The sequence below is a fragment of the Fukomys damarensis genome, unplaced genomic scaffold (assembly GCF_012274545.1).
Source record: "Fukomys damarensis isolate Sample0158 unplaced genomic scaffold, DMR_v1.0_HiC HiC_scaffold_21, whole genome shotgun sequence".
Taxonomy (NCBI): domain Eukaryota; kingdom Metazoa; phylum Chordata; class Mammalia; order Rodentia; family Bathyergidae; genus Fukomys; species Fukomys damarensis.
Window position 1 is genome coordinate 30,655,487 of NW_022900933.1, and position 27,042 is coordinate 30,682,528.

At 37.1% G+C, this 27,042-nt stretch overlaps 1 protein-coding gene across 2 annotated transcripts in view; it reads right to left on the reverse strand.

Moving 5' to 3' along the window:
• Positions 1 to 563: 563 nt before the first annotated feature.
• Positions 564 to 27,042, reverse strand: part of Rps6ka5 (ribosomal protein S6 kinase A5) — an 86,734-nt gene continuing 60,255 nt past the window's right edge. Inside the window, exons 6-16 of one of the 2 annotated variants that reach the window (XR_002025092.2) lie at positions 24,696 to 24,846; positions 21,362 to 21,523; positions 19,887 to 20,012; positions 19,211 to 19,344; positions 18,342 to 18,435; positions 14,607 to 14,777; positions 10,822 to 11,013; positions 6,058 to 6,217; positions 4,580 to 4,743; positions 3,177 to 3,617; positions 564 to 1,307 (exon numbers count right to left, since the gene is read on the reverse strand). Coding sequence is in view for 1 of the 2 variants with exons in the window: in XM_019206367.1 (XP_019061912.1) it covers positions 3,378 to 3,617; positions 4,580 to 4,743; positions 6,058 to 6,217; positions 10,822 to 11,013; positions 14,607 to 14,777; positions 18,342 to 18,435; positions 19,211 to 19,344; positions 19,887 to 20,012; positions 21,362 to 21,523; positions 24,696 to 24,846 (1,594 nt within the window). In the remaining variant the exon portion in view is untranslated. Of the gene's footprint in view, positions 1,308 to 2,829; positions 3,618 to 4,579; positions 4,744 to 6,057; positions 6,218 to 10,821; positions 11,014 to 14,606; positions 14,778 to 18,341; positions 18,436 to 19,210; positions 19,345 to 19,886; positions 20,013 to 21,361; positions 21,524 to 24,695; positions 24,847 to 27,042 lie in introns of those variants that run through there. The other variant, XM_019206367.1, reaches the window with a different exon arrangement.

Sequence of the window (27,042 nt, forward strand, 5' to 3'; positions counted from 1 at the left end):
ATTGGCGCTTGCTACATTCATTTTGGAGCCAGATCATATTGTCATGTGACAATGCCCACTTATGTGACATGCAATTAATTAAAAACCAGAAACTGCACTGTTATGGAGTAAGACATCTCAGGGGCCATATATAATTTTAAGATACTGCATTATGTTACAGTAACTCATCTGTAAGACAATTATTTTGACATTAAGTTAGTATATTAGAATTTAGCTATTTACTTAGATTTTAAAGTATTTTAGAAGTATTGTTACACAAACACCTGAACTGAGCTATTAGATATTATTATTGGTCACTGGGAGAACACCCAAAATAATCAAGTGGTCTAAGGCATATATAGAATCAATAATTTAGAAATTTTCAGCATTGTAAGGTGCCCTGTTCTTATTAAATATGACAATAACAGGTGTTTGAAATAGAAGCAAGGAACAATCAGACAAGACATTTTACACTTTTATAAAGTATTTGAGTACATATTTTAAAAAATAAAGTAAGTTACCAAGGAAATTTCCTTTTATTTAAAAAAGAAACCAGTCAATGTTATCCTAGTAGGATTCTTTACAAATAATTTACCTTATATTTAAAGAATTACCTTATGTTTATAAGAATTAACATTCTTATGTAAGAAATCAGCAATAATCAGAATGAAAAGATAATCATGTTGAAATTAACTCAGGAAACTGATGTGCCTTTTTTTTTTTTGGTACCAGGGATCGAACTCAGGACCTTGCCCTTGCAAGGCAGGTGGCAGAACCACTGAGCTAAATCCCTGGTCCAGAAGACTGATGTTCTAATCCACCAGTGTAGTGGTCTATTACTTTCTCTTCCTACTCTTGCCTCTCAATGTATTAGGTGTATATAGAAAATATATGATTCAGGACTCATGATGGCATAAATTACATACAATTAAACAGGGAAGAAGGGAGTGGGTGATTCAGCATTATCCCCAAATTAATACAATAAAAAGTACTTAATGTATATATTTGTTTTTGGCATCTATTTTATTCCTAATAGCAAAAGTCCTTTCATTTAATATTTTTATAGAAAATATTTTTTATTGTTCGGCTTTGATGTAATCAAAGGAAAGCTCTACAAATTTTAAGGCGCAATACCCACAATTTAGCTGCTGCAATGTAGCACTGAAGGCTGCTTGTGGGTATGCAGGGATCGGTGAGGATGTGATGTTGGCGAAGAGTGCAAGGCTGTGCCTTTCGGGTCTCTTCAAAGCCCACCTGAGATAGCTCAGGCTGGTGCATCGGGTGCCTGAGGGCTTTATCTTTGCTCCCTCCTCTTCCTCTGCCTGCCTCTGCTCATTTCAGTGCCCACCAGGAGAAGGTGCAAAAGAACAAAAATGAAAATTAGACCCACTGAGTTTCAATACTCACAATGAGTCAATCACACTGCTGTCACTGGGGCACAATGGCTGACTGTCTTTCTGTTGGCAACACAGTCCCTTCACTTTGTACTTTATAACTCATTTTCTACCACAAGACACGGTTTAAAAAGTGACTTGAATATAACCCAAATATATCCAGTGTAAAAATAAATGGACATTCTCTTATAAATTTGTACACAATGACATCACATTTTATGAATTAGCTATAGCTAAGGAATAATTCAAACATGATCTCCTGTCCTTTCTAGGAATGACTGAAATCAAGGAGTACAAAACTTTCATTAATTAAAAGAGAATTATGTGGCCATTTAGGTCAGTGAAAAGTATAAAAAATAATTCCCAATAACCATTGTGGACAAAAATGTAAACATGATAATACGATTTTTTGAAAATATTTTAATAGTTGTCATTTTGTTGCCTGTGCTATTAATATAGACACTGATTTAGTAATAAATATAATTTCATTACATAGAGTGCAATATTTTTAGTATCTGTAACTGGTTGAAATTAATGCTGCTATTACCTCAAGAAAGGGATAAATAAATACCATGCCCAAATTCCAAAATAATGCTCAGAAGTTATCATTAACAAAACTATAAAATAAACTTATTGGGCATTATCTTTTTAAGCATGATTCCTGTAAACATAACAAAGATCACTTTTCTCAGTCTTGATATTTCACATAATGGCTTAAAAAGAAAGCATAACATACAAATCCTAACACTTCATGTTTTTGCATAGGGAATGAACTAATTATATTTTAAAATGCAGCAATCTTTTAATGAAATGTCCCCATCGCCTAGCACTTGTTTTCTGTATGAATTCAGAACTTTGGAGCAATGAAAGTGCTCTGCATAAGTTTATAAAATAATGCTTTCTGGATTCAAAGTTTAACAGAAAAATTTCAAAACAAGTCAAAGGTATGATTCTAAAATATTATGTACATAATAAATGACTACAGAAGGAAATGCCTCACTGTAGTACAACACAGTGTACAAATATGAAGCACAGTGTTGAGTATAATTTCCCTTTAGTTTTTCCTCATATTGGTGCATAAGTGGCTGAGGACTCATTACACACAAGCCCCATTCTACTTGTCACATACAAAGCAGAAGAGGGATATAAGGACAAATTTTAAGTAAATAATGGAAAAAAACTGCAAAAATACAGTACATATGCTTTAGACAGTGCACTTTATAAAACAGACTGCTTTATTCACATCCTTTTATAAAGTGCAATATTACTCAAAATAGAGAGACATGTACCTTAATACTCTGAAATAACCATTAAACAAACTGCCAGGGAAGAGCAGTGCAAAATTAAAAACATACACAGCATAGCATGCATTGAAGATGGATCCCAAACACAGAGCATGGAACCTGAAGTTCTTAGAATTTTTTAAAACTTTTAGAAAAAGATTAATAATAGCGGGTTATCATCATACATAACAATAAAATAAAAACAATAAGTTAAAATTCTCTCTGAGGAAATAAGTATATGTCACACATAAAATTCATAACCGAATCTTTTCTTGAAACAGACCTTTATCTCGGATAAATTACTATCCAGAGGGTGCAAATCTCTTAAAAGCCCACCTGGTCCACCAGGCATAGCAAAGGCATCGGCAAGTCTTGCTGGCAGACACCTGAAAAACCTGTGACTTCCGTCGTGGGCAATCTGACCGGTCTCTACTTAAATTTACAGAAAGAATTTGTTCTTTCAGAAACGGTCCTGTTGTTATCATGGTGGGTCACTGAAAACATCACATGTTCCACTCACCGTAACATTCTCTGTCCAGTGCTCTTGGATGAGGATAACCAACAGGTTTTCCTGAAAAAAAATCACGAAGAGGCAGGTTCCAATGAGACCAATGAGACACTTTTTTTTTTCTTTTTAGCACAGAATATCATCTCAGGTATACGCTGAGGGAAATAAAGGTGCAATGGATCGCTGCTGACATTCCTACTCTTGCTCTGCTGCTCAGTCGGAGAACTGGAAGAGGGTTTCTGGGTTGGTGCTGTCTGCAGGATTGCTGGGGGGCAGCGCCTTGGTAGGTGTGGTTTTACCATGGGAATGCGAGGAGGAAGAGTGTGAGCTCTCACTGGAGCTGCTGCGCGTCTCTGTGCTAGTACTGGTCTTCTTCATTTTCCTTCTCTTAGCCAAAGGGGCCTTATCGACATTCTGAAGGCAAAACCCCTCTCTCTTGTATTTGTTAAAGGCCTAGGGGGAAAAAGAGGAAACCACTGTGAAGACAAAAGTACTCAAGTTTTATGCCATTTCTGACTTACACCAGATGACAACTTTCCACTGACAGCCACAGCTTCAAGTTGTTCTGGTAACAAAGCTCTGAGAACTTCCTGGAGGGGAGAGAAGTTCATGGAAAAAGATTTCTGAAGGCTGTGCACGTGCATCAAACCACCTGGGCCATCCAGAAGTGTGTGTGTGTGTGTGTGTGTGTGTGTGTGTGGGTGGGTGTGTGGGTGTGTGTCTGTGTGTTACCAGGGATTGAACCTCAGGAAAGCAATCTACCATTGAGTTTCATCTCCAGCTCGTAAGAAATCTGTTGAAGATGTCAGCGGCACATCCCAGTAAGAAACACTGACTGACTGACTGACTGGAAATTCCTAAGAGCACCAGTCATCTAAACCAGCACCCACTCCATCATGAGCCTGGTTCTTTTGCTAAGATTTACATTTCTGACCACAAATTCCCAACTGAATAGACTCAGCCATCCTCAGAGCAGTTGGCCCTGACTTTTCTTAGCCTCAGGTGTGGGCAGGCCCGTAGTGACTCTGTACAATCTTGCATCACCGGGCACTGAGAGGACCTGGGTCCTGGGGTGCAAATTCTGGGAGTTACTTTCTTTACTCTTCAACATTTGCATCTGAAACTTAAAAATCTTCAGTTCTGAGCTGAGAAGCACTATTCCTTTTTCTTTCTCAAGTAATCCCTCTGGCAATAATTTTATTTCTCCCTCACTCATCTACTCCTTAGACAAATTGTCTTTTTGCATTTGCTTGGCACAAAGGTGTACAATGCACAGTTATTACTATGCAGTCTCAGCCACAGGACACATGCAATTTTAAATGTAATAATGGATACCAGGTCTAACACTACTGAATAAGAACTTGTGAATGGAGCTCCTTTCCAAGCCACCTGCTGTGGCAAGGTTCAGGCCTTACATGGAAGGTTGCTTTCACACAGGTGTGCACAGCAGCTCCTGAAGATCCCAGAATATCCGGAGTCATCAGTGGATTTGAGGACAGCTGGCTGCCATCTTGAAGCCATTCATTGTATCTCAAGCCAGACATTTTAAGCCTTTTATTTGGATCAACTGTGAGAAGTCCTGTGGGAATTAATAAAATATTTTAGGATCTGCCATTTCAAATAATCTAAAAATCAACCTCTGGCCTATATTTCAATTACGTTCACATAGAATGATAAGGGTTCAACTTCCTACAAAGATAACTGCATTTTCATACACAGTTAAGTCTGCTAATGGACACTGGATGCTAGTAATAAGGTCACAACAGTCTACATCTAGAAGGCTATGGGATAGCTGGCTTTTCAATCAGAAGAAAATCACCATCCAAAACAGACTCCCACTGGTGACTTGGTCAATAGTGAGCACCCAGATCTACTTCATTCAGGGGCCAGGCATTTGTCAACCACCTCCCCCAAGTCAGGGAGCATAAATACAGCAACAGGGACATGGAGGTGGAGACTCACAGAGGAACAAGTAGGAGACACAAAGACAAAGACTCAGCTGTTCTCACATGAGGGGACAAGTGCAGAGTGTGGTAGCAGGCCCATGAGAAGGGCTTTACCTATGGAGTGCGGGCATCCTGAGAATCTTCCAGATGAGGAGGAGTGGGGTAGATGATGAGGGGGCTCCAACGATTAAGAAAAGCAAGTGGAAGGAAATGGAGGAATCTGAATAATTGGCACATTTGAGGGATTTAAGTATCCCACAATGGCCAGGGTGACGAGGAAGCAGAGGCAGGCAGGGCCAGGACATGAAGGGCTTGCATTCTGAATACTAGGAGGAGTCTCACCTGAAGCTAGCAGATATGTCTCCAAAAGATTCTTACCCGACAAGAGTTACAGTCACATTTGTCACTCTGGTCATAGATGATGAACAGGTAAAGTCAGAGGAAGTGAGACATGTTGAAAGGATGCTGCAGGATTTTAGCCAGAGCAATGGTGGCAAGAATAAAGGCAAGGGCCTGTGAATGGGAAGGGGCGGTTAGTGACCCTGCAGAGCTACGTGACAGGCCGTGGAAGGTGAGGACAGTGCAGGAAGCCGGGTGATGCCAAGGCTCCTGTTTCAGTGACTTTGCTTCTGCGTAGCGCTGCCACTCGAGAGAAGGAGACAGGAGGAGGAACATGGTTAGGGAAAAGGAGACTAGAAAAGTATAGGTTTGTTTTGGATATGAGACTTAAGATGCCACGGAATCCAAGCTCCAGTTTACATTGGAAATGTGGGTAAGACTAGTGCAGGAGTGTTTTAATAAGAAAACAGGCTGAAGACAGTAGCTTGGTCTCTGAGAGCACATGTAGATTCCTGGAGTAATTCACAAGTACACATATGTGTGATGGGCATGATCCCGCTTCAATCAGGACACAAGACACAGAGTATCAAATTTCACGATATTCTTACCTTGGATCAAATCTTTAGCCTCTTGGGATACATTCTTCCAGGCTTCCCCTTCAAAGGAGAAATCTCCCTTTTTAATTTTCTTCATGATTTCCGCTGCACTAGTGCACGTCAAGCTTCTGTCATGAGACTGGAATGGAACCTGCCCTGACAACATTGTGTACTACCGAGGAAAAAGGAAAACAGAATGACTGTCAAGATCACTGTTCAGGCCACTCCAGTCAGGCTACTGCTAATTTAATCAGCACAATCTGCCAACTATTACAACTAGTATTATTGGGTTTAAAATCACGTGATTATATTGCTGAAGTAATAAACACATTTTTAAGACTCATAAATAAAAAATATGGCTTTTTATGATATCAAAATTGAAAACCATTTTAGTCATTGCAGTAGTTCCCCTTGCTAAGAGGAACAGGATGTTACAATTTTAGTTCATTATCCAGCAATCCACTTCTGTTGAGAATGTTTTTCTGAGCCAGGAGTGGTGGCACATGCCTATAATCCCAGAACTCTGGGAGGCGGAGGCAAGAGGAGTGCAAGTCCTAGTCCAGCTTGCTGAGGACGTGGCTCTGTGTGAGAGACCTAGGTTCAATTCTCTGTACCATGGGAAGAAAAAGAATAATTTTCTACCTACAAATTGTCCACAAATGGTGTAACCCAAAACACAGATATACTTACGTGTATATAAATAGATATATCTATATGTACATCTGTCTCTCTGTATGTATTATATATATTTACATAGGGAGAACATATGTAGGTACACAAGAGAAAATTAGAAAAAAATAAATGTACCAAAATGTTAGATGTTTGCAGCATTATGCTAGTTCTCTAGTTTTAAAAAGTTCAAAATAAAAATTTGGGCACAGAATGAAAAAATAAAGACTCAAGAATAAAACGCTTGCACAAAATATATTTTAAATGGAATTATGCGCCACCTTTTAGGCATGTTATCCTACATTTTTCTATCCTAGACTACATTTTCTAAAACCTGTGTATTAAGCATTGAACTTTTACATTCCCTCCTGAATTCATACACACACACACACACACACACACACACACACACACACACACAATTTATTTTTCTTTCTGGGTACCAGAGATCGAACTCAGGCCCTCGTGCTTGTGAAGCAGGCAGAGGAACCACTGAGCCAAATCCCCAGCCCTGAATTCATATTTGGAATCTTTACCTTCCCATCTCACTATATTTGGAGATAGGGCCTTTATGGAGGTATTTAAGGTTAAATGAAGTTACACAGGTAGGGTTCTGATCCAATAGGATTAGTATCTTCAAAACAGTGAACACCACGGAGCTCTCTTTGTGTGAGCACATAGCAAGCAGGTGGCCGGGGGAGGGTCCACCCCAGAAACCAATGCTTCCTGTAATGTGACTTTGGTTTTTCAGCCTCCAGAACTGTGAGAAAATAAAATTCTGTTGTTTAAGCCACTCAGTGTGTGGTATTTCGTGATAGCAAATTAATATGCAAGATAAGCACTAATTTAATTAAAGTTCGGTACATTTCAGACCAGAATTGTATGTGTATAGCATACACTATTGTAATCAAAGCCACACAGTACACGTAGATGTCTTTTCCTGGAGTACTGATTTTATTTAATTAGGGTAATATAATTTATTTTCAAATAACATATTTTATAATATCCACATTCACATTTATTAGATGCAAACTCCAAATTGAAAAGGGCCATATGTTTCAAAGGCAAATCAGGAGACTCCAAATAAATTTTGTGCTTGCTGTGGGATAATTCAGGCTTTGTATTTATATGTCTAAAGATATACAGTTATTTTTGCAATGAATTCTCTTTTTATGAAAGTTTAATGTAGGTGCTAATTCTGTTCGTTTTCTTCTGTAGCTATTTCATCATGTATTTCTAAAAAGCAAGACTTACAAACCATAACCATATATAATCACCATTGCTAAAAAACTAGCAATAATTCCTTTGTATCATTCAATGTTTAAATTTCCTTCATTGTGTTTTATATGCTGTCTATGTATTATGATTATGCCCATATGAATTATTTCAATTTTTAATTTATTAAGTGAATTTAAATTATGAATTTCTCCAATCAGAATCTGAAGAAGCTATAAACTTTATGGGTTTTTTTTTTTTTTTTGGTTTTTTGAGACAGGGTCTCACTATGTAGTTGAGACTGACCTGGAACTCACTAGGTAGCCCAGACTGGTCTCGAACTTACAGCGATCCTCCTGCCTCAGCCTCCCTAGTGCTGGGATTACGGGTGTGCACCACCATGCCAGGCAAAAAAAACAATTTTTTATTTTTTTGGTACCAAGGATTGAACTTGGAACCTTGTGCTTGTGAGGCAGATGGCAGAAACACTGAGCTAAATCCCCGGCCCTTAAACTTTGTTTTTTAAGTGTCTTAATATATAGGTTCCCACATTCTTTTCTCACAAATTATTTGCTTAAGAAATTGTTGGTCTGTCTTCAGGAACTGCCTACAGTCTGTTCAGGCATTGTGACTACATTCAGTGGCACCACTTCACCTGGCTTGTGTCCTGTGTTTCTAAAATATTTGATAATCAGATCTGGAGGGAAGTAGTGCTTTTATTCATGCAGCTATGGAGAGTTATTTCCCTAGAAATGACATTCAGAGGCTCCAAAATACCTCTCTGTATGTTTAAGACTCTTAAAACTTTTCAGAGTTTGATGGTCATAATTAGTCTAGATGTAAAATGAGGTCTCTTTTATAACAGAAAAGAAAATTAATACTAAAAATGCAAGACTATATTTTGGAGGACATATTGCTACTAATAAAAATGTCATCAATTTAAGCCCTTAAAACTCTTGAATCTACAGAAGTTAGTTGTTTACTTGTACTCAGAATAATCTTATTCATAACTTTTTAGTTTGAAAATAATAAATGATGATTTAAAACTGCTCAGACGAAAGTTGCATAAAACTTAAAAATAAAGCAACAGCATCCTGCAGGAACAAGTGGTTAGCCAATGAGGGGAAACAAACTGACACCAAAATAAATCCCAGATGGAGTACAGATTGAAGGCTAAAAATAACATGGAGTAATTCTAGAGGAAAATTTAGGAGAATATTTTTATAATATTGGGTTACGGGTAGGTGTGGAGTGACTAACATCAAAGCCACGTACCATAAGAGACTGACATACCTTAATCCATGGTAAGACAAACACAAAGCACACCAAAATCGCTATGTAAACCCCTCTAAAAATAAAACCCCAATCCTCTATTATCATAAACAAAGTTCCCAAGCAAGGATAAGACAGAAAAACATTTCCAATATTGGTATTAGATGAAGGATTAAAATCCTTAATAGAGCTTTATAATTTAGTAGGAAAAATCTCCCTATACGAAAATGGGCAAAGCTCATAAAGTGCAATTCACGAGAAGGAAAAAACAAATACCTAAATGCACGAAGAGATACTCAAGCTGAATATTTACCAAAGAAATGCGTGCAAATTATAAGAACAGTGGGTTTAACTTAAGATAAAAATTGGTAGCATCTAATGTACTTGCATACAGTTGGAATGTAACCCCATAAATCTTTCTAGAAGGAAGTCTAGGTTTTTTATGTTGAAATAAAAATGTGTGCATCCTTCTTTTGGGAATGAATCCCAATGAAACACTGAGAAAGATGCAAATACGCATATAAAAATATTTATTATTATAGAGTTTATAATCAGTGAAAAGGGGAAAAATGCTAACTGCTCATTAGTAAAGAAATGGTTAAATAAATTTTGAGACTCAAACTACATGTATAATAAGGTCCTATTTACTAAAACCCCCACATATACATACAGGTAGAGAAAAAGACATAGAAAGGTATAAAGCACATATACATACAATGGGTGGGGCTAGCAAAAGAAGGAAACATGTTTGAGAAACATGTTTGAATGGTAAAATTATTAGTGCTTTTCACTTTATTCCTTTTATCTTTCTTCACTGTCTGAAAATTTTCCCTAAGAACAGGCATTACAAATTATACACAGAAAAAGTAAAGCTATTTTGAGGTTAAAACATGCTGAAATTTTACTAACTTATGTTCAGTTTTTGATCAAAGCAGCCAGGAAAATTTTTGGACAGCATGCTCATCGTGATACTATAAATTGCCATAAATACTTCCGATTTTAATTTATTAATTTATTAATTCATCCTAAATTATTTTAATTATATTTTCAGTCTGAAATTTCACAGCATAGTTTAAATACTTTTGTATTAACATGCAATTCTGCTATTTTTATATTATATCCAATACAGTATGGGTCACGAAAACATACTATCATGGCTTTAAAAAAAAACAATGTAGGGCTGGGAATTTAGCTCAGTGGTGCTGCCGCCTGCCTTGTAAGAACAAAGACCTGAGTTCGATCTCCAGGACCAAAACAAAAAACAAACAAACAAAAAAACAATGCATAGGGCCAGGGATTCAGCTCAGTGGTTCTGCCACCTGCCTCACAAGCACAAAGTCCCAGGTTCTACCCCTGGCACAAAAAACAAAAGTATAAACTTCCATTCATACAAGTCACAGGTGGCCTCTATATTTCAAAATATACTAAACTGTTTTTAGAATTGGAAATATTCCTTAGTAGGGCCTTTAATTGCTTGTACAGAGAAGAAACCAATTTGACTTTTAAAAAATAAATTTAAGAAAAACAGCAGAGAGAGAGAGAGAGAGAGACAGACAAAGAATGAAGTACAGAGGACATGAAAGCACTGGGCGGGGGTAAAGACTGTTAAGATGAACTCACCAAGATGACGCCCAAGCTCCACAGGTCACAGGACTCATCATAGCCGTTATGATTCAAGAGTTCTGGGGCTGCGTAATGAAGGGTAAAGCATGGGGTCTTCAGAGGCTGATTGTCAGGGGGCTTGAGGCGCGCAAACCCAAAATCAATTACTTTAATTTCCAAGTTGTCATTTTCATCAGTGAACAATAAATTCTGTAAGATACCAACAGTTCCGTTAGTTTCTCATGAAAACATTAGGGGATCTGCTGCTCCTATTTATGGAACGTTTTCTCTGTATACACAATTATTGATATAGTCCCTGAGACACACAGTATTAAAATCAGGCCAAGCAATAAGTCTAAAATGACCCCCAAGTGTTCAACTGAAAAGAAGAGATATTTTAAATTAAGGTATGTACGTTGTTTTTTCACACAATGCTATTGCACACACGATGGACTACATCATAGTATAAAAATAATTTTTGTATGCACTGTGAAACCAAAAACTCCCTGTAACTTGCACTGTTGTGATCTGCACTTTCATGTGGTAGTTTGGAGCCAAGCCTACAATATTCCTGAGGTATGTATAAATCTGTTCACTGAACAAAGTAATAAAAAAAGCTTCATAATATCTAGGATAGACTATTAAAGAAAACATGAGGGAGATATGCATTTCATTTCAGAAACATCTTCTCCAAAATTTAGTACTTAAACATATTCTGATGTTTAGAGATAAACCTGAAACATTCAGGTGACACTTCTTTTGAATCACACATCGACCCAGACCTCTAGATCATGAAAGCTTTACTGTACTACTTGTATGCTTGTCATGTACTTAATAAATGTTAACTGTATTGATGTACAAATCATTTTAACAAGTACATCCAGTCAGTACTGAAAGTAAGTGAATCTGATTATATTGTCTTTGCCTTTATATTGATCAGATTATTCCCAGTTCTGGGATACAATTTGCTTTGTTATTATTATTCTTACTGAAACAAAAGACATCAAAGACAGCTTCTTTCATACCAAGAAGAAATATCTTCTAAGTCTTTCCCTTAAAAGTTGAAAATGAATAATGTCAGAGGAAAGAAAAGCAAAAAGTTAACTGAGTTTCTTAAAATTTCTGTCATACAATGCTTAATCTCTAATGTGTGAAAATCAAAATCACAGCTAGGGATCATGGATGTTTTCTTTCAGCAAATAATACTTAAAGCCCTCTATAGTGCCATGCACTGTGCTACACAGAGCAGCGAGGAGCACACCTGCTCCCTCATTATTGCAGCCTGCTACCTCCTTGGAGAATCCCTAAGCATGTTTCATAGTAAGACTGGAGAAGGACTTCCCCGATTTAATTCTTGAAGGGGAGGAAATGAGAGAATGTGGCATTCACTTTCATTGGCAACCTTCATTCATTTCTCCTGTCCCTGAGCATGTAAATTGGAGCATCGCTTGCCTACCTGCTCTCCTGATGCACAGTCAGTCAGAGACAGCTCCATGTGGAGGGGTGTGGACTGCACATGGCCAGGAGAGGCAGAAGTACCTGGTCAATCTCCTTTTATCCTCATTTCCTGTTCTACTGGAAGTTAATTTCACACATATAACTTTTCTTAATCTTTCAAGAGGATGGGGCCAGTTTGAAAAATACAAAGCAACCTACTAAGAATGTCAGTGGGCCTCTGAATTTACCTGATTCTCATTGAAAACTTAAAATTTTGCCTATGTGGAAAATGAAAGGCATATAACTGAAAGATAAATTATCAGGTCTTAAAATGCTGCATGAGGAAGGGATTAAAACTTCAGCAGAAAATAATACACTCTGCCATTTAAAAGTCAAAGTGAAAGCTATATGATTATGAGGCTCTTAGTTCGAAGATACTTTATCATTTCTCCAAAATCTGGTTCAGTTTAAGATTATAACTATAGTGGGGTGTCCTCAATAATCTGACAATTCTGCTTCATTTCAAATAAAAGAAAAGAAGAAGAATTAAGCTACACAAGTATCTTTTTACCAGGAAAGTAGGAAGGCATATTTAAATTCTACCGCAGAGGACAGTTGCCTCATTTGAGACTCGAGATGACAGATGGCCAGTTATCAAAGAATAAAACATGTGAAAATGAATTTTATACAGTCATGGAACAGATCTTTTCCATTAAAAAAACTACATGCCTGTTCCTTGTCTATCAAGAAAACATTTAAGTGGTGTGCTTTCACATTTAAAAATAGACAGCTAATCTCCAATGTACAGAGCACCATATTTTCAGTGGGCGTCATGTAGGAGAGTGAGAACTTTGATGAAGGAAGCAGAGGGGGAGCGATCATAGTTGCAAGTTCACAAAACACAAGTCACTTTGGATTAATTACTAGTCATGTGAATAACAGTAATAGAAAGTACACAGACAGAAGTTTAAATACTTCAAAGGACTAAGTCAACTATAGTCAGTTCGCCATATTTGTGAGTCCTGCAACCAGGGGTTCAATCAATCCAGGATCAAAAATTTAAAAAAAGGGCTGGGGATTTAGCTCAGTGGTTCCCCAGTCTGCCTCAAAAGTTGCAAGCACCTGAGTTTGATCTCTGGTACCAAAACAAACAAACAAACAAAAAATTGCAGCAGAACTGAACACATTTTTTTCTTACCATTGTTCTCTAACCAATACAGTATAACAACTATTTACATAACATTTACATGACAGTAGGTATAAAAGTCATGTTGGGAGGATTTAAAAACTACAGGAGGATTTGTGTAGGGTATATGCAAATATATCACTTTACATAAGGGACTTGAACATTCCTTTGAGTATCTGTTGGGGAATGGGGTCTAATCCTCCAAGGATACTGTGGGATGACTGTATACTTCAATGAATAGATTCCCATTTTTAAAACATCTTTTTCTTCTAATAACTTAAGATACTTAAAAAGGCAAAAAAACAGTGCTTTTAGAGAAATATTCTTCTGTGGTTTAACAGAAAAGAAACACAAAATGAATTAATATTTTAAATATACTTGAAACACATTATAATCACATGGGAACAAAAAATAAGTTCTATTTTAGAGAAAAAAGTACGCATAACTGCATGGGGTAAAGGATGATTCATTTGTTTTCTTTTTATAAATTACTAGCTTTTGTTTTTAATTTACATTATTACTGTTCTGATTTTCAAAAAGGAGGATTTTTCACACTTTTGATACTAATGAGGGATCTTTCTGAGTTAGAACTCTCTTTAATAATCTTTTGAAAGAAGGAATATATAAAAAGCTGCTCTTTTTTGCATTGCTGCACAGTTCTATAAATACTATAGTCTAAGCAAAGAAAAGCATGTATAAAGATGGCATAATTTTTTTTATTAAACCAAGACAACGCTTTGTGTGTAAGTATGTAGAATAGAATCATATACATTTCTCCTCAGGAGCTAAGCGATTTGATTATAAACATGAAAAATAAACTTTAAGAATACATTATTTTAAAAAAATCCCCTTCAAAATGGAATACATATAGAAGGGATATTATTTCCTTCTACAAAATTTTCCACTGCTATTTTTAGTCTACAACTGTTGCATAAAGTATTTTTTCCATAAAAGGCTCTCACACTTACAAATATAACCCCAAGATGATCAGCTGGCAAAAAAATGACAAATTTATTTCAAAGTGACATAGAAAAGGAAAAAGAAACACAAAGCTTGTTTTCAAGCATCTACTTTAGAGTCCTAGCGGGGAGGAAACCACTGCCCTAGATCCCACATCTATGTGGAGGATATTTACTAATGGTGCTAGGCTAAAATACAGGAGTGACACAGTGCTTTCTACCTCGGGTTTGAGATCTCTGTGCACCACTCCGACATCATGCATGTGGCTGACGGCCGAGACGAGCTTCCGCATGATGTAGCTGGCTTCCGTCTCACTGAAGTGTTTCTTTTTCTTGATACGTTCAAACAGCTCTCCTCCATTCAGGAGTTCCATCACCAGAAATGTATGAAGCTAGAAAAGAAAAAGTAATAATTGGAGAATCTTAATGAAAAGAAGTCTACTAGTGTGTAAGATGCTTATCAACTATATTGCTGGTAAATTTAAACAATCCCTCGTTAAAATAACCAACAGAAATCCTTGTATAAGCTGAAGGATGAAGTGGCTTTTTTAGAGTTCTATTTTGGTAACGGAAAATTTCGACTACTGCAATGAAATTTTCACACACCCTTTCCTTCACTAATTCTTGCATTTGAACTCCATTCCAACCTTCTCTCTTGGGTTTATGCATCTTTCTTTTTAAAGTGTGACCCAGTGCTGACAATAATCTTGAGTCATCTGTTGTAAGTAATATAGAACATTCCCTTACCAATTAGGTGTGTGGCACTCGAAGCCTGGAAGACCCATTTAATAGCAAATTTACCTTTAAAAAATATCGCTTGTTAATTTTAGAGGGTCAGCAGATTAGCTTTGGGGTTCCTGTTAATACTCACTGAAAATACCCTAAAACTCACTGGGTATGGGTTTTTAAAAGATGCTTTTTGTTGCTGTTTGGTTTTGTCTGGTGGAGATCAACCCCAGGGCCTCATGCATGCTATGCAAGTGCTCTAACACTGAGCTACACTCCCAATCCCTGTTTCTTTTCTTTCTTTCTTTTCGCAATTGCTTTTGATCCTAACAGTTTTATGTTATATATAAGTTTTGCATATATTTCCATAAAGAAAATAACATAAGAGCTACTGAAAGACAACCCCTTAAGAAAACACAACTAGTTTAGAAGAAAATATGTCAATATTTGGGTTCAGGTACTAGGCACTGCAGCACCAAGACCACTCAACAAATGTTTCTAGAATTAGCAAAACTCAGAAAAAGTGCTCCACAAAAAAAAAAAAAAAACCTGTAACTGCATTATCCTAAAAATACTGCACAAATTGTAAAGGGTGAATATCATTTTTAATGAGAAAAATGCTCCCTGGCTATTACAGATCACACTAATTTGTGGCTCTACATTAGATGAATAAAGTGAAGGCTAAATATTTGCAATAAGGATAGGCCGGTGATATTGCGGTGTCCTTCACAGAGTTTCAAAACAAGAAGGAAGCTGGGATTTGAAAGTCACTTCTGTCCCTTATAATTTTGGGGATGCTACTTTACCTCTATGAACCTAAAAATGCTTACCAATAAACTGTAGGTGAAATGAGAAAATGTATGTATGGTATCTTGAAAACAGCCTTCCAAAGGTATCTATACCCTAACCCTCAGAACCTGTGGCTGTTACTGTAGATAGTGTAAAGGACTTTGCAGATGTGATTAATGAGGAATCTTGAGATGCATTACTCATCAGGGCCTGTAGTATGGCATGGGATAATAGAAACGAGATGCAAGTATGGCATAGAAGGGTCACAGGCCAAGTAACACAGGAGTCCTCTATAAGCTAAAAATGGTAAGTAAACAAACTGCCTGTGTCTCCAGAAGGAACCAGCCCTGCCAACTCTAAATCAATGAGACCAATTTTGGACTTCTCATCTCCAGACTTTAAGATAAATTTGTACTGTTTTAAGTTTATGGTGATTTCTTACAACAGCAATAGAAAACTCTTGGAGTGTGTAAAGTACCGATCACGGCACATAAAATGAATTGTTCTATCACAGTTAAGGTCTGAAGACCTACCTTTAATCAATGTCACCATTAGTTGAAAAAGACTTTGGATATGGGGATGATCTAGACAACTGTGTCACCAGCATGGGAAAAACCCAAGGTACATTTCAACAAGTGCACATCAGAATAATGTATTATACTAATGTGTATAAGATCATGTCATGAGGCAACTTATATTCTAGTAAGTTCTTAATATAGAAATAGCAAAGAATCACCTTGGGACAGAAGTACAAAATTAAGGATGTAGTTCTTGAGATCTACGTGTCTGAGGTCAAATATTAAATGTCTTGGCTGGGATACAGCTAGTGGCATAGAAGCAAAACCCCAAAGTGGAGTTCTAAAGACATCCTCTGTTACCTAGATTGATATGTGAATTTCTTCTCTATTTGCATAATAGTATTGTCTAGTCTCTTCTTGAGCAACTCTACTGGACAGGGCACTCACTATCTCCACTAGAGTGGAGTAGCTCAGTGAGGTGGGAGGCAATGGAGGAGCAAGAAGAGTGTGTTCCTCCTGAGTCCTTGCTGCAGAGGCGATCCTTTTCTGACTGTGGAACCAATGAGAATTAGCAGGTAATGCTAATTTGGGGTCCTGATTGCCTGGCATAAAAGTCAGGCTGAGTTTCTGCTTCCTCTAAGGTGGTAGAGTAAAATAAATTACAAGCTGAGTGGTTGCTGATGTTGGACTGCTTGGGCTCAAGTCTCAGCCTTATCATTTATAAACTGTGAGACTCTGTTTCTGAACTTCTGTGAGTTTCTGTTTTCTCATCTGGAGAGATAAAGTAAGGATTGATATGAAATGTGAAGATATCTGGTACAGCAGTTATTATAGGTATCAGTCATTAAAGACGCCACATTTGCTGCTGCCTGACCTTATAACAACATGTCATTTTTGGTCACAGTACTTTGGGACACCAATAACTGTACTGGAGAACTAGTCCCAGCTCTCCTAGTCAAGGATGTCACAAGAGCACCATGAGGATAGCCCAGAACTGCACACCAGATTTTCCCTGCTAGAGTCTCACTCACTCAATGTGCAATGGTACAAGTCTCCCGACCCTTTGGAATCTGTTTCTTCATGGGTAAAATTAGGGCAAAGCACATTCAGGATTAGTTTTAGCTCCATGTTGTCTTGATAAAGACTGTGTTATCCCTTCCAAGCTTAGTGGGAAAAACACTGTAATGGAGCAATTTCAGACTTGGAGGGTGGTAGTGGGAAGGGCTGAGAGGTGACATGGACCTCATACAATGGCACTCCTCCCATATCCAAAGTGTTAGAAAGCAAGCAAGATTTGAAGTGGAAGAGGGGATAGCAGGACCTGGCTGGGGGTTCAGCAGAATCGGCTACCTGAAACAAGAAGATGAAAGAGAGTATCTTTCACCTTCTTCCTATTGGTTCTTTAGCTTGCCATAATTTAGATTAAGACTACACTGGGCCGGGGATTTAGCTCAGAGGTTCTACCACCTGCCTTACAAACGTAAGGACCCAAGTTCAATCCCTGGTACCAAAAAACAAAAACAAAACCAAAACCAATAGATTAAGACTACATTCTACTCTAGAGTAGAAAAAAAAAGTTGAAGACTCAAAATTACTAAGTACTGAGAGATGTGCCACTGTGTGGTCACTAAACTATGGTGAGCAGCACCTGCTTTGGCAAAAAGCACCCTGCAGCCTGGGACAGCACCTCTGAGCTCCTGCTGTCATGTCATATGTGCAAAGAAATGAGGAAAGCAGGAGAGGTGAAAGGATGAACAGATGTGGGGGCAGGTAAGAGGGTACGTGTTGGTTTCTCTGCTTTTCCTGGTGGTTGAGTGATGTTCCATATTCCTGACTCTGACGCAGAAGACCCACGACACCAGTGAGACGCAGAACCCTGTGTGGGACTTAGTTAGCACGCACAGAAAAGAACATGTGGAATACCTGATCATGAAAAACTTCATGTAATTTCACGATATTGGGGTGTCCTTCACAGAGTTTCAGAGCTGTTATTTCTTTCTGAGTATTGGCTTCCATCCTATAAGATGAAACAGTTAGCACCTACACGTCTCTTCAAACAAATTCTTGATGCCTGTATTGGCCCAGCCCTAATTTTGCTTTTATTTACAGTGTATTCAGAGAATTCATGTATCAAAGTAGCAGGAAGAAGTACCAAATCAAATCGCTCACCAGAAAAGTTAAAGTTATTTTTGGAGAAAATTATTATGAGTCAGAAAAGAGCCAGTCATATGAAAAAAAAAAAAAAGGACGCTCTATTTGCATAGCAATTTGGTAAGAAGACTGTACAATCATGGGCTGGAGATATGCCTCAGTGACTGAACACTAGCCTAGCATCTGCGAGGCTTGGGATTCAATCCTCAGTGCAGGCAAAAAAAGACTACCCAGTCATGAAGGTAATAATCAGTAACAAAACCAGTAAGATGACTATCAAAGCTATCATAGCGTATTAAGTAATTTCAGAGAAAAGTATGTCATAGATTCAACTACGAGAAATAGTAATAGCTGCTGAAATCACTAAGCGAGTCTGATTAAATGTATTATACAAGAAAGTTTTCCCTTAATAGTTTCAAGCATATAAGAGATTATAATTAATATAAAAATGGATTACTTTACCAGAAAATATTTATTAGGTCTAAAAGTGTAATGAATCAATTAATAATTCCAGTGGCTAAGATCATAGGTAGAAAGGGCTCATAATATATTATTGGTTTCTTTTTCAATAAAAATCTCTTAATTTATGAATTCATTGACTTGGATAAAGACAAGAACAAGACTTCAAGAAATGGGCATACCTTTTGCTGATTATTTTCACTGCAAATGCTTGGTTACTTTTTTTGTGTATACACTTTCGACAAATTGAAAAACTTCCTTCTCCTAGTGGTTTGTCCTTCAGATCTAAGTCATAGTGTTGATAGAATGGAGAGTCCTGGTAAGAAACCAACATCATTTAACTTAAGAAAAGGTTAGTAATACACAAGGAATAAGTAAAGCTATAAAGTAATGCAACATTATTAATATTAATAAATATGGGACTGGGGATCTATCTCAGTGGTTCCATAGCCTGCCTTGCAAGCACAAGGACCCAAGTTTGATCCCTGGTACCAAAAAAAAAAAAAAAAAAAAAAAAAAAAAAAAAAAAAAAAAAAAAAAAAAAAAAAAAAAAAAAAAAGAAAGAATGAAATATATTTATCATCTAAAATTCATCTTATTTCTATTCTTCTAATGTCTATTTTTATCTATATCATTAAAGTACATACTTGATCGCAAAAAGCTCATTCAAATTGATGTTAATAATTCTTTTTTTATGTTAATTCTTTAAGGGCTCATGCTGCTATTTCCACTTATTTACTCATTTTCTAAAATTGCACTTTAGCTGAACGGTAAATCTATGAAACTGATGGAACTTGAGAATGTTAGTGTTAATATTTAAACACTCATGCAAACCATGAAGTGACCATGAATCTATACCTTCATCATGGCACTCCTGGCCACATGTGTCACCCCAGGGCGTTCCACTCCCATGTGAAACTGAAGAGGATCGATCACAGCTGCATTACGCTTGAATAGGATAGAAGGAGCAACAAAAGAATAGCCCTGCAAAAGAGAAGGAAGGTGAAGAATGAAGACTTGCCATTCTGCAGTTTAGCACAGAGTAGACTGAGAACATTTTTTTCTTAGAAAATACTCAAATGATTGTTGAGATGAATCTAATTTCATTCTATTTGTAATTCCAAATGCAGAGTCATTTCAATTAAATAGAAAAATGCTTTTCAGAAGGAGATAATGCCATCTTCTGGTAGAATTAAACCAATTCAATAAAAAGGCAGAAAAACACTTCTTTCCTATCCTAATCCCAAATTGACTCAGAACTATACTTTGCTTTTTGCTGGTAATTGTTTGCTTATAAACATAACTAATGTCTCAAAAAAGATATCATCAAGATATTAAACATAGTAGTCTTTCAATCAAGAAAATACCAGTGCCACTGGGATGCAAACTAGGAAAATAACAATTTTCATTAAAGTTAGTTTCTAGCTCAGCAATTATTTGACTTGTGTTCTATTTCTTGACAATAGTCAATTTCTTTTTAGCACTGGGGATCAAACTCGGGTCCTTGTACTTGCGAGGCAGGCGCTGGAACCACTGAGCCAAATCCTTGGCCCAACAATAGTTAAATTTAACGTTGGGTTTTGAAAAGGAGCCCATCTAATGACATGATGATGTGGTGAGCCAGAAGTGATATAATGACGCATGATTAATCTGTCCAAACTTAAGCATTCACTAGTTCAACAACAAACATCTACTAAGTGCGTGGCCATATGCTAAACAGGGAAGTGAAGCGAGGAAGAGACACAGCCTTGATGATCAGGTTAAATGGCACTACAGGCACTTAGAGGAGTGCCAATTAATAGATTATCTGAAGTCCGATAAAGAACTCTCTCTATAAAATTCTTTCTCAGTCTTTATGAGGGGGAAAGCAGTAAGATTATTCACTCAAGATAAAAAATGAGACAACATTATGAACTAAAGAATGTTTTACATGAATTGGGGTAAAAATAAAGCATTATTGTAATTTCTATAAAAAGAACCTGAATAAAAATAAAACATGGCCAGGGATTTGACTCAGTGGTTCCACTGCCTGCCTCACAAGGGCAAGGGCCTGAGTTTGATCCCCGGTACCAAAAAAACCAAAACCAAACAAACACCCCCCCGAAAAAAAAACAGTAGGTATGAAATTAAGGTATCATTATATAAAAATAAATGCAGAAACAACGCCTGCTATTTAGAAACTCTTAGCTTCAGTGAGCAATCTGAAATATCTCCTCACTTAATACTTTTGAAGATTAGAGAACCCCAGGTTTAAGAAGCCAACAAAATGACTTTCATATGGGAAAACTGATCTCTTTTACCCAAAGCAATATAGGTGAACACCTGGGCATTACCTGGAACAACCTCTCGGAGCTCTGGGGCAGGGCTGCAGGAGAATAGGTGGGGTCCATCTCTGTGAACTCCTCAGCAAAATTACTCACATCCAGTTCATCTCGGATGACTGGTTTAAATGGTGCCGGGACTTTTTTGGCAGCTAAGTCATCCCAATTTATTTTCTACAGCACAGAAAGAAAATTGGTAAAAAGCAGAAGTAAACAAAAATTGTACATATCTCCTATGAATAACAAAGACAGAGTAGTATTTTAATTAATCGGGAGAGAAGTTAAAAACAATGCGCATATTTCAAATTGATGATCCCATCCCACCCCCGAGCCCATCTCTAGCTGTGGCACCGAGCTAATCCTGCAGAGGCCTCCTCTGAAAGTGAGCCTCTTTCCTCCCTTTGAGTCTCACAGTATCCTCTAGGGGGCACCAACACACCCTCGTTCACCCTTAGAAATACCAGAAAAATTACTTTTGTTCTGAGCCTTCTGGCAAAGGGCCCCCAAAACAAAAACCCTTAAACAAAACAAAGCAAAACAAAAGTGCAGTAAAGGGGTTTAAATGTTCTGTGGCTATTAACTCTAAAGAAATATCTTTATTTTCTAGAGGCAGCGTTAACTGAAGTCTCCCTTGTACTTGCTTTTCCTCTGGGTCATCTGGATAGATTAAAAAATACTCACTATTAATCAAGCATCTGCTTATGCCCATATGTTTAAATGAAAGTATTACAGTGATGCAATTGCTCTTTTCTCATTCAGTTGTATGCAACATTGTAGACCCTGCCTCTTATCTTCCCTAAAGGATAAACCATGCCCATATTAGACACTGAGTAATTGACTTTTTTATATTATTCAAATTCAACCCTCTTTATGTTCCTTTTTTTCACTTAAAATACCCTTAGATAATACTGATTGACTTTTGACAGATCTGCCATTACCAAATTTCTTCAAATCTAGGATGGCATTACTGATAGTACATACATCATATCCATAAGAAAGGAAACAGCATTATTAGAATCATGAGATGACATTCATTGTAAGATGCATACTGATTTTTCAGAAAATTTTTGGTACTGGGGATCGAACTTAGGACCTTGTGCTAACAAGGCAAGCAGAATGCATACTGATTTTAGTGATGGTAAAATGTACCTGTACTTCCTAGTTGATGAATTTCACTGTTTAATTGCTACCACAAAATGTTTTTATTATGTTTCCCCGTGGAAGCAAAGGAAATAAAATCATTAAATTACAGATCTTTACATTTTCCTTTCCAGCTAGAATGGGTTTTAAAGACAATTTAGTTCATCCTCTTTATTTGATCCAGAAGGAAACGGAGGCTCAGAAATAAGAATTACCCTTTTCCTTTAAACCCTAGCTGGTGGAAGAATCAGGATTTGAACAGTTTCTCGACTTTCTGGCTGGTGTTCTTTTTGTATGTGTTTTTTCTTCTATACGGCTGTAATGTTAAAAGTACATAATTTGCACTTGGCTATTGTAAAGTTTCTAAAAGAAACTTCTAGAGTAAAAGGGTAATTTAGAGAAGTACATCGTTGGCATGAGAATGTTTGAGATGCAGAAAATTGAATGCTACTGTGGTACTTCCCACTCCTGTTCCATTTATGGGGCGAGACCATTTAGGTCTTAACAAGTAGAATTCTGATCACGCTAAAAGTTTATCATTTAAAAAGCAATTAAATAGCTTTAAATTATTATTCCAAGCTATCAAGAAATTTTTCAAATATGAACGATATACTGTAATATTCACAAATACAGGGAACAATGAAGAAAAAGATCCTAGGAAAATAAAATTGGGTGTATTTTGCCTAAATACTTTCTTGAATTTTACTTGATTGTTAATTTTTCAGGCAAATTTATGAGTAACATATTTGAAATGGTTTGTTCAAATAATAATCTTTCATATGAATTTATGAAATACTAATCATTTTATCTAAATGTGTTTCTCAAAATGTTCTCACTGAACTGTAAAATGTGAAGTAATATTTTAAAAGATGATTACACTGAGGAACTGAAATAAACATGCTCATGCTCTTTTTTCTTTTGGTACCGAGGATCAAACTCAGGACCTTGTGCTTGTGAGGCAGGCGGTACCACTGAGCTAGATCTCCAGCCCTGAACATGCTCTTTTTTGTGCAATGAAGTATACAGAGATAGTTCTTATTTTCAATGAATATTTGTTTTACTATAGCTAAGAAGCAGTAAATAAAATGTTAACTTGACAAATTTTTGTATATTCATTTGTGTCGGTGATAATAAATGTTCTAGTTTACAGAATAAGAAGGAAAATTTGGATGATATAAACGTTTAGATCATGCTTGTTGATACGATTAAAGAATTTAAAAACATTAGCCTATTAGAAATTAAGGCCATAGCATCCCAGGTTTGACTACTTAAACAATCTAGTCAATTCAGTCATTATTACTTGGTGTAAACTAGGACTAAATTGAGCAAAGAAAACTGTACTGATGTTTTCTACTCAGTAGAGTGGTCTCCTATCAGGCTTTTTCATTATAAGAAAAGCCCAGTCACAGCGAAAATAAAGAAAATAAAGAAATAACTCTGTATCTGCCATAGATATGCACTGAGAAATAGGTTTGAATTTTTTAACATTTTTCCTGGGAACAGAAGAAGAAATGAAATTACTATCTAAAAGATGAAACATGGTGCCACTAACAGCTCACAGGCTGAGAAAGAAGCAAGAAATGTAACAAGTTTCCTTCGTCTCTATGCCAGAATCCCAAAGTCATAAATGGAAAGTACTTCTCAGAAACAAACTGATCAGTACAGAAAAAATGGAATGCTATGATTATGATCTTCCCCACTCCCATTATACTTAGGGAGGAAAAGACTACTCTGGTCTACATAAATAGAATTCTGGCCCTTCCTAACGGGTCTTTGTCATTAAAAAAGCTGGGCATAGTGGTGCACTCTGGGAGGGGAAGCAGGAGAACTGAAGATTCAAGCCCAGCCCGGGTAACTTGGCAACTTAGCATCTTGGGGAGATGCTCAAAAAGTAAAAATGTGCCAGGGATTTAGCTCAGTGGTTCGACCACCTGCCTCGAAAGTACAATGTCCTGAGTTCAATCTCCAGTACCAAAAACAAACAAAATCCCAAAAAGTAAAAATTGAAAAAATTGAAAAAAAAAGGGCTCAAGATGTTGGTCAGTGCAGAGGCCCTGGGTTCAATAATCCCCAGGACCACAAAAGAAAGAATGCTAACATAGGTGGAAAATGACCCCCACAGGAACTGTGTTCAGTCTTCTCAGCAAGAATGCCTAGTTCTCTGACAACAGCAGAGGTGTGAAGCTATCTGCTCAATGAATTTCACCTGAAAGAAGAGATGTTCTTTAATTTCATCTGCATCCCGTGGGCCACATCCCAGCCTCTTCTTGGGATCTTTCATCAGCAGACACTGAATCAGGTCTTTAGCTAATGCACTCATGTCTTGGGGGTATGGAGGCTCACTTTTTAATATTCTCCTGTAGGTGATAAAATTTGCTGTTAAAACAACCAGAGGATGATGTTACAAGTGACAGCATTTTTAGCAAAAACAAGTATGGTGAAATACACTCTGAAACTGAACTACATGCAGGAGAGAAAAATACTTAAGATGGTTAATAAAAGTAAAAAAAGAAACAAAACTTAAGAACCAATAAAGCTAAAAAAGTATTTAAAATGAGGTATCATGAAATCATATTTCTGAAACTCAAATGAGCAGAAATAAATATTTCATCATTTTTCAGTAGAAGTCAATGCCACTGGAAAGCTAAAATCCCAACTATTTCAGCAGGAAAAATAACAAGAGGTAGGGAATGCTTGAGACTGGGTTGGATCTCTGACATACAGGCTAGGTTCTCTAATTCAAAACTTCACAACCTAAAGAACTCAGAAAATTCAAGTAAGTGAATTCAGTACTCAGATTTAAAAGGACAAATAGGAAGCTGGCTGTCCTGTTTCCCTCCCCACTGGCCAACAGGACTGAAGAGGAAAGTCCCCCGAGACAGGGAAAGTTAGCGTCACGGGGATATGAGCCAACTCTTGCTATCTGAAAACAGGTACTAGAGCTATGGCTTTCAGGGACTGAAAGCATCTGCTTCATTATTTGCTGCTGTAAACAGACAGGCAAGTCAGACGGAGAATTTATTGAGAAAAATAAATGAGTGATTAAAATTAAGGACCTTGGGGCAACCCACGTTTTGGTCCCCCTTCTGTCTCTCTTAAACAGAAGCTTTCTTTCCCTCAATAAATTTTTCCTACTCTTAACCTCTGTTGTTCTTAGAATTCATTCTTTGACTTTTAGAGAACACAAATTCGCGTTTCGTCTATCTAGTAGGTTTGGGAGTTACATCTCTTCCCCTCTATATCATTTTGGAGATTACTGGTCAGAGGGATTCAACTACTAGAACAACTATGGTTGATAAGACATAACAGCCTGTCTAATTGAGCTTCATACTTCAAAGTGCTTAAAGACAAAATTATAATAGTTAAGCTACTAATGTCACGGATCTTGTCTTCTGGGTGTTCAACAACGGAAGTCTGGAGACCAAAACTGGAAAGGTAATTGGGCCAATATTTTGGCCCTGGCCCCTCAAGGTCTACAAGATCTGCCAATGGAGGGTCACCACAAGGGAAATGTGTCCCACGCTTTCACTGAAAGCAACATAGTCAAGCAAGGCTGTGACATATCCTGACGGCTGACTGACAGAGGAGCTGAGAGGCTCTATGCATAGTTCCAAAATAATGTCTGAAGAGACTTAACTGACCTTGATAGATAGCAAGAGATTCATGTTGAGTGACACAGTTCTCACTCTAACTTGGTCTTAAACACCCAGAAGAAAATAACCAAAAGAGGTATAAAAGAATGCCATAGTAATAATGCTAGATATTAAAAGGGTCTCCAGTCACTGACCCCTTCAATTTCCAGCTCTACCAGTAGCTGACCATGGTTATGGCTCATTAGGAAAAAAACTATGGTAAAATCTATATGAGCTCAGCTAGAGTTTGTATCTCTTAGCAAAATTTGTTCTTTAAATTGTCTCTTACAACTAAAACTAGAGAGACTGATGACAAAGTATCAGACTTTTATATAACCTCTATCAATGAAAGAATCCAAGACCAGCAGGTTCAATCACTATTTCCATTTCTAAGTGTGACTTTCTCCCCAACCTGCCCTTTCATTCTAGTGTGTTCATGCTTAGAATATGCATACTCTAATTTCTTAAATTTTGTTTATTGTTGCCTAGAGGCTGCCAAACTCCAATCAGTCATACAAATGGAACCAATGACAAATGTGCTAGACTTCTCTTATTGGATCCACCAGGTCGACTTTGTAAAGTTCATAACTGCTCAAGTGTACAGTATGACTTCTGTGTTGGATTCTGAAGTCCCCTGGACCTTCTCTTTGTCCTCTTCATGGGCTGTATTCATAGCAATCCTGCTGACTTTATAATATGGCCCATGCATTCTTAACTCTGTCTTTGGCTTTTTCTCCTCCAGACTTAAAAGCTATGCAGCTTTTAAGATAATAACATCTGGCACCTATCAAAGGCCTTTATTTATTTATTCATTTAAGAGTAGGAAAAATTTATTGAGGGAAAGAAAGCTTCTAAGACAGAAGGGGGACCAGAAAGTGGGTTGCCCACTCACCCTAATTTTCAAAGATGTTTTATATAGCA